Source organism: Copidosoma floridanum, unplaced genomic scaffold (assembly GCF_036245765.1).
Source record: "Copidosoma floridanum isolate Cflo_tuat_1 unplaced genomic scaffold, Cflo_Japanese_pri ptg000007l, whole genome shotgun sequence".
NCBI classification, from domain to species: Eukaryota; Metazoa; Arthropoda; class Insecta; order Hymenoptera; family Encyrtidae; genus Copidosoma; species Copidosoma floridanum.
Window position 1 is genome coordinate 723,581 of NW_028321884.1, and position 22,526 is coordinate 746,106.

General features: G+C 38.5%; 1 protein-coding gene across 1 annotated transcript; it reads right to left on the reverse strand.

The window, feature by feature from the left end:
• Window positions 1-778: 778 nt before the first annotated feature.
• Window positions 779-21,690, reverse strand: cyst (rho guanine nucleotide exchange factor 18 cysts). The gene is made up of 22 exons (XM_089588886.1): window positions 21,390-21,690; window positions 18,930-19,111; window positions 15,043-15,354; window positions 14,870-14,943; window positions 14,513-14,836; window positions 14,288-14,437; window positions 14,020-14,207; window positions 13,201-13,347; window positions 12,465-12,537; window positions 12,254-12,386; window positions 11,987-12,176; window positions 10,885-10,956; window positions 8,210-8,266; window positions 7,573-8,125; window positions 7,270-7,499; window positions 6,870-7,194; window positions 6,565-6,778; window positions 6,279-6,481; window positions 6,022-6,201; window positions 5,703-5,931; window positions 5,096-5,627; window positions 779-5,018 (listed from the first exon to the last, which is right to left on the reverse strand). The coding sequence occupies exons 2-22, from the start codon at window positions 18,967-18,969 to the stop codon at window positions 4,664-4,666; spliced, it is 4,581 nt and encodes a 1,526-aa protein (XP_089445012.1). The 5' UTR covers window positions 18,970-19,111; window positions 21,390-21,690; the 3' UTR covers window positions 779-4,663.
• Window positions 21,691-22,526: the final 836 nt, after the last annotated feature.

Below are 22,526 nucleotides of genomic sequence, written 5' to 3' on the forward strand. Positions count from 1 at the left end.
TCAGATGAGCAGTTAAAATATCTTGAAGCTTACTTTGTCAGTAAAAATATTATACTCTAGTGCAGATCAGTATAAAGAAGTCATTCAAGCATTCACGATAAAAACAAGAACATTTTATACAGTTGACTTTAAAATAATATTTTTTATTTCTCTTTGATTACAGACTTAGAGGTGCCATCGGAGAGGCTACACTGTTGCGCGCGAATGCCCTTTCTCTTTTTTCTCGCTCTCTCTCTCTCTCTCTCTCTCTTATTAAATAGTGATTTTTTAATAGGTGATCGATGAATATAATTTGAAATCCTTATTTAAATATAGTGATTGTGACGATTTGTAAGGTGATTTCTTTTTATCCTTAAGAGTCTAAGATCGAACAGGATTCATTTTTCGCCTTATTTTAAGATATAACAACGCTATTCGACGCATCGTATAACTATATAACAACAATTTTTTGACGCTCAACAGATAATGTGAATCAACTATTTTTTCTTTTTCTTTTTTTTTTTTTTTTCTTTCAATTTTCGTCAACGCCACTGTAAACAATGGCAATTAAAAGATTAATCTTTTCAACACGACGTATCTTTTATTTCAAAATAATAATTATTTTCAATACTTTAGCGCCACCTTAAACATTTTTAACACCTCACATTAATTATCTTATTTAAATATTTTTTTAAGCTTCATATTTTTCAATACAATATATTATTTGATTTATCTCGTAAGACTTAAGGTAGAAAGACAGTTTTTATTGTTTTTAGTGAGATTTATTGTATCGGCGCGATTAAAAATACCACTTTTTAACGTTTTTTTTTTTTTTTTTTTTTTTTTTCTACTTCTTTTCATCCCTTATGGATTCACTATGTATTCATATTTCATATATTTAATAAAAATATAAAATTATATGTCATAATTAAAAAAAAAAAAAAATTTCATCTTTGTAAAAAGAAAAAAAAATGAGCATAGCTGTGATTGTCTCGATAGTTGAAATTATTTAGAAATAAAATTGCATATATTGATTTACTTTACCTATACAAAACCCGAAATTGTTTTACGTGTACTACTAAATAATATTGCTCTTTTGTTAACGTTATTTTACATATAAAACTTCCTGTAGTAGATTCTTCCAACTGAGCTTCATGGAATCGAACGGTAGATAAAGATATAGTAACAACGAGTTACGCGATAGTTATACACACAGGGAAATTTATATTACTCATCGAACGGTAAGTTAATGAAAGTTAGTCTAATGTCAGACCTAGCGGTTGAAACCTTCGTTTTATTAGGGATACAGCGTCAGGCACAGAAACGGGGATCTATTAAAGTAGGTATTTCGCGGCGTGCCCACGTTTCGAATGTTTTTTTTTAAACAGAAACGTCTACTTTTCAGCCGAAAAAGCGTGAACAAGTCAAAAAGAAGCCACTCATGAATACAAGTAATTAAAGCGTCCTGCAGCCCTAAGGTTGTCGATGGTACTTTCACAATCCAACTAACGAAGGTGTTGGCTAAAAACAATTCCTGGCATGTTTGAAATTCAACGTAACGACACATACGAGGTCGAGATTATTCAAACTGTTGCGGTACAAAGCCAAAATTCCAGAACTCGATGCAATCACAGCAGGCCAAGAAGAAAGAGAAAAAGTTCCGCGTGAGAGAAGAAAATACGAGAAAACCCGAAAATCAAAATCATAAGCGAAAGAAAAAAAATGCACTTGAAGAAGAAATTAATAGTCCACAGTGTGGCCAAAAAGGGGAAGGAAACAACAAGGAAAAAGAGCGAAGGCTACAAGCTCCTGTCGAAGGGGTCCAAGTCGAGAAAAAACGTAAACAAAGGGAATTAAAAAATACGCGAAAGGAAATTTTTCGAACCATCGAAGACACAGACTTGGCGTTTGATCGGCCGTAAGCTATATATCGTGCACGCAATCGCACATCGGCTAATTAATGGTGGTAGCGGAGTAGTCCCAACATTTACCGTCGTCACGCAGATAAGACTTTTACAACAAAGTTGTGCAGTATAATTGTGACGAGGAACATGTGGTATCAGATAGATCTCACAGATATTTGACGTTAATATGTACGAAGGAAAAGTGCCAAATAACACGGTATCGAGAGGAAAACGCCACGCAGTAAGTATTCTCTTCAACTCAATGATTTAATCTGGTCTTCGCAATGAATCGTTAATTTTGAATTTGAAAGGAAACGACAAAACAGCAGCAGGACTTTAGGTAATTAATTGCTTCTTAGACTTTTTTTTTTACATCATCAGCCGGACTAAAATTTGTTCTTTTTTTCAGGTCCAAGCCGGCTAGGGAGACACGAGCTGACTACTCCACAAAGAAATTTATTTGTCATCTACCAGTGCATCGCGAATACGCATATACCGTCAGTCCCAGCACGGGGGAGCCGCTTATACTTACGAAAGTTACACAAAGCAGACGTGAAATAAGTGAGTGGCAGTGTATAAATTTCGAAAATAATATTGCAAATATACATAAATTATTAATACTTTCATTTATGATAATACATGGTTTAAAACAGCACTGATTCTAAAAAAAAATAAATAAATAAAAACTAAGATCTACGGAAAAAATACCATTTGATTAGCATCTAATTTTCCATGGATCTCGATAAAAATTATTTTTAGTAAAAACTCGTGAGATAATTTGAAAATAGTATTCGATTACATGCAGTACATACATATGTACTTGTCTAAATCAGTGTATCTGAAATATTATTTTGCTATTTTTGAACAGTAAAAAAAATATTTATTTATTTAATAAATGACGCATTTCATACGGAAAATCATCAAGAGTTCACCTTAATTTCGGCTATTCATAATAACTCATTATTAAGTACATATTGAAAGTACCACGAAAAAAATTGATTGTCAAGAAAAAATAGACGCCACCTCTTATTTTTAATTGCAAGTCCATTTAGCAATGCTGTCTAATACAATTTAACTTATTTACAATAATGTATGAAAAATACAGTAGAGTACAATGTACGATACTTGAATTTTTATCACTTTATAAATGCAGCCAGTCGTCAAGGATTTACAGTAGGAAGAACTTTAAACATTTTTCAAACGACATAACAATTATTTCAAATCACAATACAAATTTGTCTCGAGATGAGTTGAAGAGTGTAAAAAAAATTATTTATCAATGATGCTCGTAATCTTTAAGTTGCACAACCATCATTTTGATTACGAATTTCATGTCAACTTTTTTTAAAATAAAAATAATTATATACCCTTCAAAATTTTTCACTCGCTGAAATTTTACTTTCGAATTGTTTCATGTTATAATGATTCTGTCGTTCAGGCCCCTTTATTTATTATCTAATAATCAATACATGTTTAAATAATACAGTTCACGTGTTTTCAGTCGTTCAGTCCCAATGTACATATTAAATATATACAGGCAAGCACACGCACACACATTCACGTATACACAAAATATAAATAAGCTGCAGTCTGAAGTAGAAAGAGAAAAGAAAGGCAGTACAAGCTTATTTTCCACTTTTTTACATCATCAAACACCAAAGGAAATGTCATTTTTTCTAGAAACGTTTATATATGTATATTTATATATATGACGATTCAATATAAATCCTGTACAAGTCTATCAGATGTTTACAAAGTAGTAGTTAGTTATTGCCTTAAGATTCGTTTTTTTTTTTTTTTTCTCCATTTGAAATTCATCTCTTTGATGATCAAAGATTTTCCATGTTTGATAAATTTTATATAAAATTTATTCTATAAAAAAAATCTCAACATTGGATATACTTTTCTTTATTATTATTTACAAATGCTCATGTATATGATTTGAAGTAAAACTCCCGTAAATTAACCTGCTAAACTCTGCTATTGTTACTGCATGTATCGTAAAAATTTCGATAGCTTGATACTAGTTTCATCATTAGTATGATAATTAATAAATCTCTGATCTTTCATAGTATCAAAAATTGAATAGAAAAAATATGTTTGTCCTTTAAATCAATTAGAGTAATTCATGCACAGTTATATCATTCTGGAGTAGAGCTATTATTATTTAAATTCTCTCGAATGAAAAAAAAAATGTTTAAATAAATTGATTAAATATAGCAGGGAATGCTGATTTGCACATAAAGTTTGTAACGCGTGTGCATCAATTTTCGCGTTATTTTCTTTGAAAACTCAGCCTTAATTTTATTAAACGGAAAATTAAGTCGTCGATGCCAACTCAATTTTTCCAGGAGTTTTCAAAAAATCAATGTACTTGAATAAAAATTTCGCAGTCTTTAGTAAATGCCACTTTGAAAAAAGTATAATCACCCATACACACTTCTCGATTTTCATAACCGGATTGCAGTTCAAGCAATCCAAATTAAAACTTAAATGCTGATTCAATTCATAAATAGAAGCTATAACGTCAACAAAAATTATGATCCAGGAACTCATTGAGAATCCCAATGCAGAGATGAGATTTACCTTTTATCGCGCTGCATCCCAAAAGTCAATAATCAAAATGACTTTACTCTACTTCTAGGCGTCTGCTGTGTCTCCTCAAGTTGCCCCCTCGAAACAACTCTCGTTGGAGTTGATGTCGCGGTAGGCGTTGAGGCTCCGCCCGTCGAGACGCGCGTTGATCTGTTCAAGTGCTTGCGACCGAAGCGAAAAATACGTCACAAAAATAGTACTTGCTCTTCACCAGGTTTCTGCTGCTGCTGCTGTTGCTGCTGTTGTTGTTGAACTTTTGCAGTTGTTTGTTGTTGCTCTTGAGACTGTTGTTGCTGCTGCTGCTGTTGTTGTTGCAGAGCGTGATGTTTGCGAGGATAAGGCTCTGGTATACGAGTGTAGCGAAGCGAGCGATTCGACATAGAAAAGTGGCTAAGAACACTGGATCCGTTGTTGTAATGATTGCTGGCGCTTACACCGAGCTCAGGCGATGACAAGGTCGATGAACTGGTTACGATTGCTGGACTGCTACCAGTGCGTGAGTGACGATCTGGACTGTTGTTGCTCGTCAAGCTGCCGCTTCTGTAAACAATAATCACGATTATTTTGATAATGTAAAAAATAATTTACGCAGCCAGACTATAATTAGGAAACAATACCTCGAGTTGCTGTTGTTACTGCTACTGGCTAGTTTGAGCGGAAGCTGCTGCTTGACTGGCAGATCCTTGAGGACTTTGCGCTGATTGGTGGCGCTCAACAAATTCTGCGGTATAATGCCCTTCTCATCGGGCTGTGACTTTTTACGCGATACCGCGGAAGTCGAGGGTCCAGCCGAGGAGGAGGATGACTGACCAGCATCGGAAAGGGAAGAGGAGTGGGGCACAACCACCGGCACCGACGCCGTAGTCGTTGTCAGGGTAACACCCTGGCGCGTCAGAGCCTCGAGTTTCCGGAACAGCTGTTCGCGCTGCTCTTTGACGTCGTGTTGCTCAGCCGTCAGCTGTTCGCGGAGTTTTTTTAGCTCAGCACGCTCTTCTTCCAGCTGAGCTTGCTTCTGCTCAGAAGCCGCACGAAACTCGGCGCGCTCGCGGCTCAGTTGGTCCTGCAGGTTGCGCAACTCTTCTAGTTGACGATTCGGATTCGGTCGGTTGTTCGGCTTTACAGTAGAGCCAACGCTATCCCTTATACCAGCTAGAAATAAATCAAACAATTTTTCACGAGACCTTGCGAAATGATGATACGATTAAATAGAGCCAACACACTTACCCTGCTGAGCTTGTAGGCTCTCGATGTTCGTCATTTGATGGTTGATGATGTAAAGCAAAGAGTGCACATAATGCGACAGCCTGACAGCGACTTCGCGCTGGTCTCTGTATGCGTCGAGTTCATCCTCCTCCTTGATCTCGGGTTGCTCCGAGCCGGGCTCACTGCTTTTTGATGAGCTCGATTCGGCATTGCTGCTCAATGCGACCGAGTCACGCCACGGGTAACGTTCCTGCAAGACATCAAAGCAAAATAATTAATTTGAGCACTGTATCTAAACACATGGCAACAAATTTCCGTTGAACTTTAAGTGAGAACAAACCTTGTTGTGGTCAAAACCAGCAAAAGTTTCAGCTCTTCGTGGAACAGCGAGCGATGGAGGTACGTAAGCTTCACTGTGCCGCTCGCCAGCTGAGCTCAGACTCCTAGACAGAGTTCCACCACCAGCACTACATGACAACGAACTTGCAAGCCTGATGGCTTCGTGAACAGCTTTCATAGCCTATAAAAAATCAAGCCAGATTATTCATGCGTTCGGCACCAGTCATGATTATTGTACAAACGTAAAATGTCAATCACCTCTTGCCACATCTGCGTTGAATTGATTCCTTCAGCTCGGATGAGCCTCAAATATTCAGGAATGTTTTGAGTATCTTTGTCTACTTTATCTCCGTTGTTCTCGGCACTAGTTGGTAAATTAATGGTCTGGTACAGTTTCATGTGTAATTCCATTTTCTGCTCAAACAGCGCTGCTTGCTCTTCGTCTTTTTTCCGCAATTCATCTGTTGACAGAGCAAATACATGAGATTACGCATAAATGTATGTGAAGTAACTACATTCTGCATTTGAAGGTAACATAAATTACCAAGTATACTCTGCACCCGTGCTTCCTTGGCTATTCTGAGCTTGTCCTCGGAAGAGAGTTTCGTCAAGGACAGGGACCGCGTATCCCTCATTTCGTTGAACATGTTGTTCTCGATGAAACAGGGACTTTCAATGTCGGGTTCTTCTTGAGGACACGTCTCAACAGCCTCCCTGATAGCTTTGATCCACACGTGCTTGTCGCGAGGATCTTTCACCTGTAATGAAACACATCAACAAGATAAATCATTAATCTTTGCGCGAGACAACAATGGAAGGGGAAAGAGAGAAAGAGGAATAATAAACAACCTTGAGCTCAAACATCTCGGGCTCGTTAGGATTGCTGCTAATGAGGTAGATGCCGCGCGACTCCTGCCCAGCTTTCTCGCGAACCAGGAGTTTCTGCAGCGAGACGACGCCAGCTTTGTGCTCAGGCACGAAGAAGGCGTGCTTTTGCTCACCAACCAGGAAGAAAAGTACATCCGTGAGAACGACCACGACGACCTGCATCATCTTGCCCCGGCCTTGCATCAGACAAGCCGTCCCGTCAAACTTGAGGTTGCGATTGGACGCCAGTATGTCCGATTTTTTGAACTTTTTGCCGCGGTAAGTCGCGTACGATTTGGGATCGATCCTGAAACGAAGAACGAAAAATTACAAGAACGCAATAACTACACGTAGGAGCACCAGCGAGGAGCACATCACTTACTTGTGATAAATATCGAGTTTGCGATCAGTTCGCTCTTTTTTAGCGACACACGCGTCCACCTCGGCTAGTATCTCCTTGACGAGGCTCAGAGCCTTGCGCAGCTTGTCCGTTTCTTCGGTTGTGACGCCAGATTTTATAAGCGGCTCTATCAAGAGTGGATACTTGGTCAGCCTCTGCGTGACGAAGAGTATGCACTCGGGGATGCCCTTCTTCTTCAGCAAGGGATTGGTCTACGAGAATTTGCCACGCACATGATGTATAATGTATACGCGATGTGCATTAAACACTGGATGAGCCACCTACCTGGCAGCGCTGGACGAATCTGGCGAAGCGCGGATCGAGCTGCTGGTGCTTGTAGACGTCGACAGCGTCCCGGTGCTGGCTACAAAAGTCACCGTAGGCCCGTTTCATCGCGTGCGAGTTCTCCCCGGAGAACTGCTCGATAAGGATGTCGGCGATGCTCGGGACGACGGGACCCTCGGCCTGCCGGCGGCGCAGCTTCGAGAGAAACTCAAAGTGAATGTCCATGAGGCTCTGGAGCCGGGGGAACATCCGATCGATGACGGCGACGCCTAGATGGAAAAGCCGCTGCAGGTTGTCGGCGAAGATGCGCTGCATCGCGAGCAGCACTAGACAGTGGTGTTTTTCCGTGACGACGAACTCGTAGATGTGCTCCTGGCGCTTGACCTCGCGCTCGTTGTTGTCCACCAGCCGGAGCGCTTGAGCCTTGCGACCGACCGAGGCGCTCCACGAGTCCGGCTCGTCCCGGCCCAGGCCCAACTCTGCGTGCTGGGCGTCGAACTCCTCGAGACTGAACTGCTGCAGTGCCTCCTCAAAGTCCAGCTCCTCCAGCCCACTGCGTTATTTTATTTTCATTTAGCATTTTTTGTTGCCTTTTTTTTTTCTCTTGGGCACATTAGATATTCGTGATTGTTGTTACCTGGAAACGTCACGATGCGAGCCTCCGTCCCCATCTCGTTCTTCGTTGATCGTTTGACTGGAAGGAAAGGAAAAACAAAGTATTTTAATACAAATACACTTTCAACGGAACTATGTGCGCGAACGAAACAACTGCAGGAGGCAAGTATCTGCAATGGGTGCATGTGAACCACGTTGTAAATAGAAAAAAAAAAAAAACAACGTTCAACTGAATGTAGAAAAAAATTTGGGAACACATTACGACCTCGTATTTTCTTGCGACGTAGGAATTTGTATCATCGACATCTCGCGGTACGAATGACGAAAGTTCATGGCACCGATTCGATTGTGTAAAAGTTCGAGTATAACCGATACGTACTGCTTACAAGACTGCAGTGTAATCATACTCAAAAGTTGTCCGATAAAATACAAACGCGTAGAATATATGAATACAAGGCTTTACGTGGACGTCACACCTGTGGGTTTGATAAATTTCGACATCTCTTGGCCACAACACGATGGCACTACTTACAATCTGTACAACGCGATGACTCGACCACAAATATATGGGCATGTGACTCGATTCACTCGATCATTAAATGGCCATTAGGGAGAAACCTCAAAAATTTACCGTGCCCGATATACTTACTTACTTCTTGCGCATTCGTTATTGTAAATCCTCCCAAGTGGCCATTTAACGATCGGGTCTAACTTTTACAACTCGGCGACGTATCAACTCTCTCCTGCACGATGAATGTACGTATATACTTAATATTTTGGAAAGCGAGACCCAAAGTAGTCTTGTAATCAACAATGCGTTTTATCTTCGGCAAGCAATTGCCGGCAAACGAAACAAAAACTTCGGAGGTATTGTTACATTCCCAAATTACTTTCCGTAAAAGTACGAATACTTAACGAAAATAAACTGTAAAAGAGACTGATAAGCCGATATTCCGTGCGTGTTGTATGCGTACGCGTTATACAGTACGCACAAGGGCCCATACATATATAATACACATGTTTTTATCGAAAAAAAAAAAAAAAAAAAACATACACAAAATAAAAGTTGTAAGCAACATTCCAGTGAATTGAAACAAATGCAAGGATAATTCCTGATGCTATCAAAATTGAGAAAAAGTGATAATTACAATTAGGTATATATATGCAAACGTGTTTAAATATCGAGCGTGAAATCACGTTATGGATGACGTAAATCTAGAACTTATAAATACATTATAAAAGATAAGTAAGTATACATGTCAGTTGGGAGAACATTAGTCGTGGTATGAAGTGTAAAAAAAAAAGAAAAAGTAAACAAAACATCGTTTCTACTTTTTATGCTCCAATAATACTTAACGAAATGGTCATAGCAATGGTTTAAGAACAAATCTCATAAAAGGTATATAGCATTATTAAACATTACAGAAAATATATGTACATACATCTGGTGTCACCTACGTATTACAGAAGAGATTTAATGAGGAGAGAAGAACGACATCGATGAGGTTTTTTTTTTTACATCTATTTTTTTATGGGAACGTGAATTTGTCGTATAATTTCGTTTTCGGTATGTTTGACCATACATATTATTCACATCTCCATAACAATCTACCATAGCACTCGAGTGATGCAATGAAGTCAGAGAGAAGCAACGAATTGAAGTACATAGCAAAGAGTTGAAAGGCACGCGTTGTACGGCGACAATTCATTAAACTTTAATTTTCTTCTCGTACTCGCAGTAAATCGACAAATAATTCCAAACGGCAATAAAGGAAAGGCAAAACTTTAATAAATATTCGCCAGCTTACAGCGATGAAATAGAATGAATGGAAGGAAGTTTCGTTGGCGTCATTTGAAATACAAAAAGGCGTGAAACTGCAACAGCAACAACAACGACTAAAATAACAACAAAAACTTGTGATCCAACTCCAAAATACTGGAAAGTAACATCGAAGAGTGATGTACAGAGAGGGTTTATATGCGATGGGCGTAGGTGTGTTGTAGAATAAAAGTTTAAAAAAACAGGTCTTTGGCTCGAGGTTACAATAACTATTTATATACTACACGTAAGTGTATTGTACAAATTCTAAACAATTTTTAGAGTCTTTACGAGCAAAAGACCTTGTATGAATTAATTGAGTATATATATATAAAATTGTAGTTTTCAGAGCACAATACGAAATTAGGATGGATATTTATGCCCTGCATAATAAGCAGTACACACGTATGGATAAGTAAATAAATATTACATATTATATTGTAGAGAGAGAAATATCTCGTTAGTCATTACTCATTACTCATATTCATTACAATATTACAAACGTGTGGATGAATGTGTGTAAGTATATAGGCAGGAAATCTAGTGTAACGTGTACATAATTATGTAGGGTAAAAATAACTATAAGTAGTGGCAACAGGTGGAGATTATACACAGAAAAAACAAATGAGACAAAAAAAAAGGTGAATTATTTAGGGGTGTCTATAGTCGAGGAGAAAAACTCAAGAGTGAAATGAGAGATACTAAGTAGTAGTACCTACACCATTTTTGTATTGGCGCAAATGTTTGGTTCTTCTGCATGAGAAAGAGAGAGTATAAGAGAAATAGAAAAAGATACTTAGAAATAAGAGAATACAGGAGTGAGTATGCAGATTTTGGCCGATCATTGCTGATCAGATTGGTTTCTGAGAGGGACTTACTTGACTCCGAGTTTGGTAGCAACTCGCCGCCAAGGGCTGTAGCCTGTCACCGCTTTCTTGTTGCTATTATCCCTTTTATTACCGAAGATTGTTAGTCGTGAGGGTTAGTCGTCGTTCGTGCAGTTGTCGAGAGTTACAGTGACACGCAACAACGTGGGAATGCACAATGTGAGGGTTAAAAGGAAAAAAGCACATTGCATTAGCCCACCCGTCTATTTCTTAAATACTTATACCCCGTTTAGCGCTCAATAACCACATCCACCACATTACATAACAATAATAACAACAACCTTATTTTTCAACTCTCAATCCCTTGCATATTTTTTTCCAATTTTTAACAAGCATCTCAAGCTCTTGACTCCCCATATATTGATCGTATACATATTCACAATCATTTGGCCAAAATAATTGTGTCAGAGCAAAAATGGCAAAATCAAAGGGCAACATTATAACAAAAGAAATGCAACGTTTGCACCATTAAAAGCCAATTGCTAACGTAATGGAAAAATATAGACAAAATAATATGTGACATGAATGAGCTTCCAAACCAATGTATATATATATAGTATATCTAAGCACTAGAACAAAATATTAGTATAACTCATGTATATTGAATCTATATTTTTTCTAATATTTTTACATGTTATTTGATAGTTTTTTATTTTACTTTTGTTTTCGATAACTTTTTTTCTTTACAATGTCTTCAAACGCAAAAAATCTCTGTTAGTTTCTCAATGGATATAGATTTGTTACAATATTTAAAAAATAAGTAACGTGCACTTTGTGGTAATTTGTTGTGTAATGCTACTATCGAATTTTATGCAACACTAATGATCGCCGAATTTTAATATTTGTGCGACAATTTACTTATTGTTAATGATCGTGCGCACACTATTGCCTAAGAAAAGTTATTCGCAACTGTGATGGGGAAAAAATATAACAATGATAAAAAATAATTTCTGCAACTTAGAGCTTCTATCAGCCCATGCTTACTGCAGCGTGCTAATATATCCTTAATCAAATGAAAACAAAGACCCGAAGCAGCAATCGCATTACATTTTAAAAGTGATAAATAATAGTTGAAAATGATTTCGACACTTACCTCCCAGTACCGGTCGAAGCCTGTGAGGGTAGGGATGAAGTGGAACCGCGTTTGGTAATATTGCTGCTTGACGATATGGAAACACTTGACAACGACTTGAATGAAGATTTGTTCGAAGATTGTTTTGATTTGGCGCTACACTCGGCTTGGTAGTGTTCCCTACATGACTGATGAACAACTGCTCCGCAATCTTCGAAAAAAAAAAAAAATATCATCACTGTTTTGAACTCTAAAAAAAAAAATAACTAAGCAAAACAAAATACTTACTTTCACAATGTACAATAGATTTGTTGGCGAATGATTTCATACAAAAATCACAAGTATTGTTGCTATTTCCTTGAAATTGAACATTACTTGCTGTCCATTGATGTTGCTGAACCGGTTTTTTGGCACTTTTATCCTAATAAAAATGTCATTACGTATTTGTCAGTTCATTCAAGTTTTTCGATCAATGTATGAGTACAAAAAAATCTCTTACCTTCTTTCTCCGTGAAAATAATGAACCTCGTTTTCTTTTGGTTTTTTCGGAATGCCGGTCGTCATATGGTGTGCTGTAATTGGATGAAGAAAAAAAATACACATACATTCAGTAGAAATATTTTGTTTAGTTTACAAGCTGGATACATTTTTTGTATTTGAATCACAACATTTATATAAGAAGAACATCATGGATGCATTAGAAAAATTCACACCTACTGCGTGCCGTTGAAACAACTCTACACTACAGTGTTATTATTTATGACTTATTTTTAATTTTTAAGAGCACTTACATGTGATATATATATAGGAACGAGTGACGAAGTATCTCTTCGAAAAAGTTTTTTTTTTTTTTTTTTTTTGTTAAAAGACTTTTTCGGCTTTCACGAAATGGTCTTTGTTATTAAAAAACATAAAAATAGTTTTTGGTGAGTGAAAAAAAAAGCATAAAAATCAAAATTATTGCACATGCAATCAATGCGAATGCATATGAAAAGTAATAAGATTAACAAACTGGATGACTGCAATGTTAGAGAAAACGAAGCTTTCGATATATTTTTAAAAACCTAACGACCTTGACACCCACTTTAAGTAGTCAAAAAGTGTTGATGAAAAATTTTACTCAAGTTGGAAAATGTTAGTTCTGATTAGTAAACGAATCATTTTTAATGCACAGATATCGTATTAACTCATCGATAGTGGTTCATTTGTCTGGGTATGGGTACGCGAGTACTCACTCGGTTAAAAGTTCATCTAGAGAGACCTGGGTATTTGGCGTGCCCTCCCTCATCAAATCCTCGTGAAAATCATGACCAAGAGGGATGTGAAGATCGTCCGTTTCTGTCTCGCTTCCACTACCTTTTTCGTGCCTTTCATGCCGATCACTGTCGTGCCAAAGTACAAAGTAATAAAACAAATAAAATAATGAAAACACATATTCAAACTCGAGTGCAATCGGCCAGGTGAAAGTTTCTTCGTGTTTTACTTATTTCTATCTTTCCTTAAAAATACAATAATCTAAAAATTTTTTGTCTAATTTGTGATAAAAATATAACTAGTATGTAGCAAAAAATTAAGCGGCATGCTAAGATTGCATACGTTCATTAAGTACAACCCAGGTGCTGCATATATATATATATATTGATATATGTTTAAGTCGTGTGCTGAATAAAATATTGTTCCATAGCCATGCAATTGTTTTAGACAAACATAATTGAATTTCATTAATTGTGCGCATAAAATAACTACAATGAGGCTCAATTTGTGTTAATTAAAAAATAGCATAGCCTTTGAATACACATCAATTATTGACCTTAAAAAAATTAACACGCATACATAAATACTTTTTGTGACTAGTGTTGAATTAATACTTGATCTTCTGTCTAACGGTTTTTCTAGAACCACACGGACACAATAAGGCATTAATAATTTAAAAAAAATGCAAACATATCGATCCGAGAATTGGTCCATAGAAAATTGCATTGGTGTCCGTGTGATGTACCGTTAGACAAACCGTGACTAAAAACAAATTCAAGCAATATGACTGAAAAACTTACGCTGAAAGAGAGGGAGCACCGCGACCATTGGCATCCAAGAGATGAGCCTGACCAGGAGGTATGACAATGGATGGCGTGGAAATAGACTTTTGTAGCGGCAACCGCGAACCGCTCACTCCCGGCATCAGGCTCACATTTTCTCCCAGCCTCTGGCCGGCCCTCTTTGCCTGCATTTTCTTAAACTCGCCCTGTTTTCAAACATTCGCCGGCGCAAAGGAACAGGATAATTAAACATTTTCAGCGCATAAATCCCACAGCGATGGTATACCTGAACAAAATCAGCCTCGTTGAGAGAATGGGTGCTCGATTGCGAGACTGACGTGCGAGACTTGTTACTCGAATCCCTGGCGCGGGTTTTGCTGTCAAGCTCCAGATCCAAGTCGCTGTCGAGGCTACTCAAGCTAATACTGCGCTGTCGCTGTCGTACAAAGGTTCAATTAGCGTAATGGAAGGAGAAAGGATCAGAGACACGAAAAAAAAAAAAGGGTCTCACAATGTTCTCGGCCTGGAGGTGGTTCTGGTCGGTACCCAGACGCTGCCTCGAGTCCTCGAGATCCGTCCAGCTGCGGCGCCGATCGATGGCCTGTCCGCAGCAGTCGGTCTGTCCGTTGCCGATCGGCAGCCCGGGAAAGTGCGTGGGCGAGCTGTTGCTCGAGCAGTTGGCGAGAAAATCCGGATCCGAACCGTCTTGCTCGCGGGACTGCTGGTGTTGGCTCTGGGGCCGGCCGACCGGCACCCCGTCTATCGAGATCGCCGGGCAGAGCGACGGACAGGAGGTACTGAACCTCGACAGGTGGTGGTCGGCCTGATGATGTTGCTGGTGCATCATCGTCGAGCGGCCCCCACCAACGTCTTGGGCCAACGTCTGGTAGCGAAACTGGTATATCTTATCCTGGATCTCGTGGAGGTGGCACAGCGGCCCCTCTGAAAAAACATAACGGACATTAATTTATACTCGAGCAATGAAAATATATATATATGTAGCATGCAGTTGAATGGCGTTGCCGTAAGTTATCGACTCACCCAAGACCGGATAGTTCTTGGCGAGGCCCGGCGAGTGCGGGGTGACGCTGATGATCGGCACCAGGGGATTGCCCGGCTGGTGGTGTGGCTGTGCTCGCTCGTAGGGCTCTTCGGACATGCTGGCTGTTACAACCGTAACTGGTTGCTGGTGTTGTTGATGGCCGGTGGCCGGCGCGTCTTTGGCGTACTCGAGGAGGCCGATGTCCCCGTTGACGATCGAGCCGCGCGAGCATTCCGACTGCGCGGAACCGAGGTAGTCCGTGACTACGTCCTCGTCGCTGTCCTCTCCGCTATTCGGGCCTTCGTCCGCATCTGAAACGTCGCGCGACGGATTTTTTTATTTTTTACTTTTAGCGTTCAACTGTTGTTATCTTCGTGATATTACACTGAGCATTAATAACACGAAGATGATGATGATGATGATGATGGTTAACAAAATGGTTTTTTTTTTTTTTATTGTCTTACGTCAAACGAACGTCATACACGTATTCGAAGCGAAAAATAGATGCTACCAAGAGAGAGAGGCGAGGCGAGTAGTTTCTAATATGAACGTCATCTATTACCCAATTGACATACGATGGATTACACGCGTCCGAGGAGGAGCGAAAAGCTCGACTGTAAAAATCGTGCTCCGATATGTATAAGGTATTGCAGGGTAAGTAATTTCAGGGGCGATGAAAAATAATTCCCACTTTGTTGTTGATAACGAAAAAAATATAAATATGTCACGTAAAAAGCCGTTATACACACGGATATAATATGTGTATACGTATTATTTAAAAGTAAGGAAAAAAAAAAAGAATACGCGTGCAGTACTACATGTATATGGAGCAGGTAAACGGGCATCCGAAAAACAAGGATTGATTGCGTGCGCTCACTTTTACTGCACTTGAGCTTGACCCACATAGTGTGTCGTCGTGCTGTCGTTTCGCCAACATAAAAATAGAGAGAAAAGTTTTATACACTCGATAGCTATGTACACACACATATATATATACAGGGGGGATGATAAGCCAGAACTATGCTTATGAGAGAGAAGGTTTGAAGGTTTTTTTTATTTAAGACCTTTGGGTAAAACCCCATCAAGGATAATATACAATTTTTACAATGAGCTTGTTGAAATACAAAATGGCTCTCTCGCCATGCAATACAGTCACTATGTTTGAAATGAATCGAGATCAGTACAAGTTAGGCAAATCAAACAAGGGTGAAATAAAAAATCAAAGAAAGAAAAAGAAGATATAATAGGCCAAACTGTAAGAATTCACTAGATTTCAATCGATTTCACTAAAGCAGCTCACAGGTACCAACCCGGAACCGCCGAGGGAAGACTAGGAAATGGAACAATATAAATAATATCATGTACATTTCAAGTTCGGCCTGGGAGAGGGGGAGGGAAAAACAGGATGACTATTGATCAGTAGGCTGGCCCTCCTCCACGACTCTGGACTCCCAGTCATTTTTATCAAGCTCCATATCAATTTATTAAAGAGCAGGGTCCTGAAGGCGGCAAGCGACAAATCAAAAGAAAAGGGGGCTAGCGAATTCATGAAAGAAATCCTCAAGTGCCTGAGTGCGCTGCTTTGGAATTTGCAAGGGGGGACGATCAGTAGCCGTTAGCGAAAAAAGTGAGAACAAGTAATCAGGGCATTGATGCTTGATAGTTTTGAACGCGAGTAATCCCGTAAAAAGTTGACGTCTTCTAGCTAGGTACCGATAGCCATTGAAGTTTGAGCCTATGAGGGGTGACGTGCGCTCTTCTAGGGAGACCACCACCAACAACAACAGAGAGAGAGAGAGAGAGAGAGTCAAAGGGGGTGATGAAAAGAATGAGGAGCAAAGTGGGAGCACATCCCCCCCCTCCTCGTCGCTTCGATGCGAAGCCGCAGAAAAAAAATCAATTTTCCTAAAAATGTCCTGGCTCCCCTTGGCGCCCTACTTATTATATACAACGTGTATACGTATTTCGCTTCACCCTCCTCACATTTATATTATCATGGCACCTGTATCGCAAGCAGCTTATCGGATATATTATATGGAGGGCTGGCGCGTGCAGGACACGTTTTGTTGTCGACCAATGTACATAATTTATACTCCAATGTATGTAATTTACACTATATATATATATATATATATATATATATATATATATATACACATATATTTGTGCACGATCACTATTTGTAGCGATGATAAAACATACGTATTAATTTATTGCTGCCACAGTGCGTCCATTTAAATTTGTTAACAAACGTACTTTCTTCAATTATTTCTCGTTTGCGCTATCAGTGTATATGTATAATTAATATATGCAGGGGAGATAAAGTAGGTATTTTGGGAAAATAGTATAGGTAAACAAATAGTAAGCCACAAGGCAAAATAGAGTATAGTCCCTTTCTACACCACACATAAGGATATAGATTATATAACTGTGTTGTTTTTCCTCATTTATCGATTACTCGGTTGTTTATCTGGTGGTATACGACACACACACACATATATATATATACCTACGATATAATAATAATAGATGCGCGCGAGTTTGGTCAAACGAAAAGCCCCGCATAATCCTGCGCGCACTCATAATAACAAGTATAAGTAAGCCCTGCACAGCCACAGCGACAACAAAATCAAGTTAGGTATACTTATAGTATACTTGCCTACCAATCTGTATCAAATTACGAAAACATTCACACGTCCACCACCACGTATCGCGATGTTCTTTATCATATACTTATACCTATACCTATATATAGGTTTAAGCATTAGGGTAACTTTATCTATACATACCAATGGCTTATATAAATTGTCTCGTTAGTATACCTATAATATATGGTTATAACTGCTATAACGCTTTAATTATACGTGTGCAACCGTCAAGAGTAGGTAGTGTCTCTCGCACGGCACGAGTCGTTAAGGATGACAGGCTTATATATATATACTATACACTATATTTTGAGGGATGATGTGTAGGTATTTACATTAACACGCAAAAGTGCTTACTTTTTTTTCTTCGTTCGTCGTAAGTGGGTATAGTTGGTTCTGATGGAGTGACGAGAAGGGCGAGGAAGAAGGAAAAGAAAAAAAAAAAAGGCTGATGGTTATTTAATTAAACTTTGAACGAGTGGCGCGAGAGGGGGAGAAAATCGTTGTTTCCCGAAAGCGTGAGATTATACATGCACGCGATGTGATGCGTATCGTGTGAAAAAATAAGTATATAGGGACGCGTTTGTCATGACCCTGGCGCCATATACGCTCCCTCGGGCCGTACTGGAGTTACAAGTGTGTTTGTATATTGTATTGTACGTGGTCCACAAAAAGCTCATCAGCGAAAAAGAGCATCGCGCCGTTCGCTCAACTGCTCCATTATATATGTATATACGGATATGGAGAGCTTGCGCGCGCGCGCGCGTTGATCATCATCTCTCCCCCGCAAGCTGTTGTGTTCTCTCGTTTTATACTCCCCGAAGCTCTCGGCGATGCATTTCAATCATTATCGTTATGCACGTCCCTTTTGCCCGAGTTGCATTGCGCACTTGAATGCGTACACACATATATCAGTGTAGCGCGTGTGTCTTCGTGACAATAGATCGCGATGCTGACCGATATATATATATTATGGCACGCGTGCGTGCAATGATAGGTACATACATACAGAGGGAGGCTGTTATTGCTGATGCATATATATAATCTGTTGTGTGGTGACATCTCATGTATGTATGGATACGTTTCATGATGCATGGGAGCCATTATATTTGTCATCATCGAAGGTCGCTCGGTTGGTTTTTTTTTTTTTTTCATTCGATTTCTATACGTGTTTCCAATCATGATTAATTTTGATGGATGATGATGGCGATAATGATGAAGGAAATAAAAAATCGACTTACCAGAGGTAAAAGGAGCGAGTGCGTCTTTGCGTCTCTCCATGCCTTCTTCTTTAAGAATAATGTTCAATGATGCGGTTTGGTTCGTTTCCACCCTTTTTTTCCTCCCTCAGCCCGTCTCGTCTTTCAAACAAATCGCTCTGGCTTCATGGGTTCGACGTATCGCCGGCTAACGGACAGTACACCTGGAACAGTGACATTTCGGGGACATTATAGTCATTACTTTGGACCGATGATGAAACACTGATCAATTGTGCCTATTTCTCCGATAATCCGATGGCTAGTTGGAAAAATACATTATAAAATCGGCTATATAATTTACGGTTTTTCAGATGCTTACGTGAATTGTTGTTATTGTTTGCTTTTTTTTTTTTTTTTTTTTTTTTTTTTTTTTTTTTTTTTTTTTGTCAACCGAAGTTACTGTGCGTACAAACAAAGTTACTCGGAAACAAAAGAGAAATGAATTAACATTCGGCGTAACAAGTGACGCTCGTGTAGTGGTAATAAGGTGACACTGTCTTATTTTGATGAATCGTGGGGAGTGATATGCAAAGTGAAAGATAATAGGTATATAATGCGTGGGAATCGATGGAGTGCCGTACATTTTTAAACGAGGCGCGATAGTAATCACGAGAGGGGCCTGCAAGTTTAATACATTTCTATCGGAAATTACACACATAGATGAGAAAATCCATAGATATAATTGTAAGATGTAAATCGCGGAGAAGGGGTGTCACCCTCACTGAAACCCGTGTTCAGAATTTTTTCCTCGTAGTACATGGCACTGCGAGTAAAATGAGCCCTGTCTCGAAGGTGTGGCACAAAAAAAATTTTATTTATTAAAATGGGGGGACAAAAGCGGGATAGTTTCTGTATACCTAAAGAAAATTTATTGGAAAACGATAAACAAGACGGGCTGGGTGAAACAATAGTAAAATGTAGAAGTAGCTCCGAAAAAATCAATTTGACGTTGAACAAATACATTTATCGATTATAATGATCGATACAGCGTATTTAGATAAATTTAATCTAAATTGCGTAACTTATCGATAAGAGTGTATTGTATTGTTAATGGTTGGACGTAATTTAAATTGTAGCCTTGTTTTAGAACGATTGATAAAAATGAACTGTTGAAATCTGATAACATAAAGACACATATAACAGAGACAATTTTTTTTCGTCAATTATAAAAAAAAAACAAAAAAAAAACAAACTCAACCATTTATCTTGGTTTTTTTTTTATTTTCATTTAATTTGAATTTAGCAACGCCTAAAAATACATCAAAATCAAAGTAAACGTGGAGATATTTTTAAATTAACTTTTTTATTAAAAAAAGATATATGGAAAACGCGTTAAAAAAATGTTTTCACACAAACAAATGCACTTAAATTCTAATTGTTTAAATAAACTTTTAACAAAAATCTTTGAAATTTCACAAAAAAAAAAAAAAACTTTTTCTTTTAGGTTCCTATACGTAGGTTTTCGCACTATTTTTTTTTTTTTCCTTTAATCGTTGTTATAAAAACTGCTAACTCACAGAGAGTGGAGTGAAAAATCTTGAAATAAACTGCACCGAGCAGAGAAGTGCACTGTATCGACAATATACTCAAATCCATGTAATAACATGCAGGACTTTGGACGTGTGACTACGCATACTATCTTCGAGGTAAGTTGATACATTTTTGCAGGATCAAGTATATAACGTATTAAAACTTAGTTAACACCTACACGTATAATACATAAATGATAATCACTGCCGGGGCGTAGCATAGTGAAAAAACTTAGTTGCCCCGGTGTAAGTATAGCGTTATAACAATAACGGATTCGACAGGTACTTATACGATGGGTATATTCCCAAAACTACATTGAAGCAGGTGGGGAACTCAGAAACAATAGCATCAGTGGCAACACATATTAAAGCTCGAAGCAGCTGTCCGTGCTTTTTCTTTCTCAAGTTAATCTATAGCTATCGATCCGATACCATCATCTCTATAGGTAGGTATTAATGAATAAACGAATCAAAGCTGTGCTTTGACGACTTCTGTGTAATGTGTACGCGATAACTGTTTATACACAAAACATAATACATCAATACACAGTACAGGGTACATTTACTTTGTGCATATATTACAACAGGTGTTGGTATAGAGTGCAAGGAAAAAAGAAAGAAATTAAATGAAGAGATAATCATAATAATAATAACAAGTACGTTCAAGCTGCTGTTGCTATAAGTATTATATGTGGAGTTGCTTCGAGGAGCGTCGACCATTTTGTACGATATATACATATGCAACGTAGCTGTATGTATATTTTTCTTTTTTGGAGTCTGACGCTGTGGCGCCTCATATAAGTAATATCTAATATGTAGCTTTAGTCCATACATATATGTATTTTGTCTTCGTGTATTAATCAGCATGTATATAGGCTATAAGTATCATTTATTAATAGCTGTTACGTTATACCTTGGGTCCTGCAACTGCGGCCAGCTGCAGCTGCAGCCTGTCGTTGATCTCTTGATGTTTGCTTACACTCTTGCTGCTGCAGCTTTTGATCCTGATGCCGCTTCTATATATACACTTGGCTAACACGACGACAACAACAACAACAACAACAACAGCAACAACAACAACAACAACAATCACTGCAGCTGCTCTCGATGGACATGGACATCTACACGTGTTAATCGCGCACATACATATTAGGTGTAGGCGGTCGTCGCGAGTCCGCGTCCGCGTTCGCGAGCACTAGGATACACACGTACGTTATAAAATATACACGTCTCTCCACCGCCCTCGAAACGGAGTCGTCACTCTCGTGTGTATATATGTATATACCTATTGCACGTATACATACGTGTATATATATATACCTACTCTGTAGAAAGGAGCGAGAGAGAGATTGCGCCGAAGAAGCAGCTGACACCTGCGGATCGTAAGATACACCTCTCGCGTACTTTTAATTTTTTTTTGTCCATAAGTAAATGCTCATATAAGTATTTATACGTATGATCGTACTTAAGTCACAATATTTAATTTTTTTTTTTTTTTTTTTTTTTTTTTTTTTCGACGCACTTCTGTTGATCGCATGATTTTCGATGTAACTATATATGTACCTAACATATAATAATTTATTGAGCTGCAATTGTATAATGTTGTACACAATCCTTCCGTCACGTACGTAATTAACAATATTTGTATACTTTGTAAGCACACGATTACGATGAGCGTTAAATACTTAGTTTCAAATCTCTCAAAACCGACTACAGTAGTGTATTCAATTGGCGTCGTACTTCAAAATTTAAACTTTAATTTATAAGTATGTGTAGGCCACGGCACTCAAATCTCTCAGCGGCCGGATCCAGTGCTGCGATGATTAACTAAATATATTGTGAATATACCGTTCAAAATTGACCAAAGGTGTGAATCAGACGATCAGACTGCATGTACAGGTACATACTGTAGCAACGCAATTTTTTGTAATCTACCCTACTTATTTTTACGTTTATCGAACTTGATGCACTGTCTAATATCTTCATTGGCAGTTCGTGATAATCGTAAAATCCGTGAATCGTCACCTACTTCTTTCGTTTCGATTCAAAA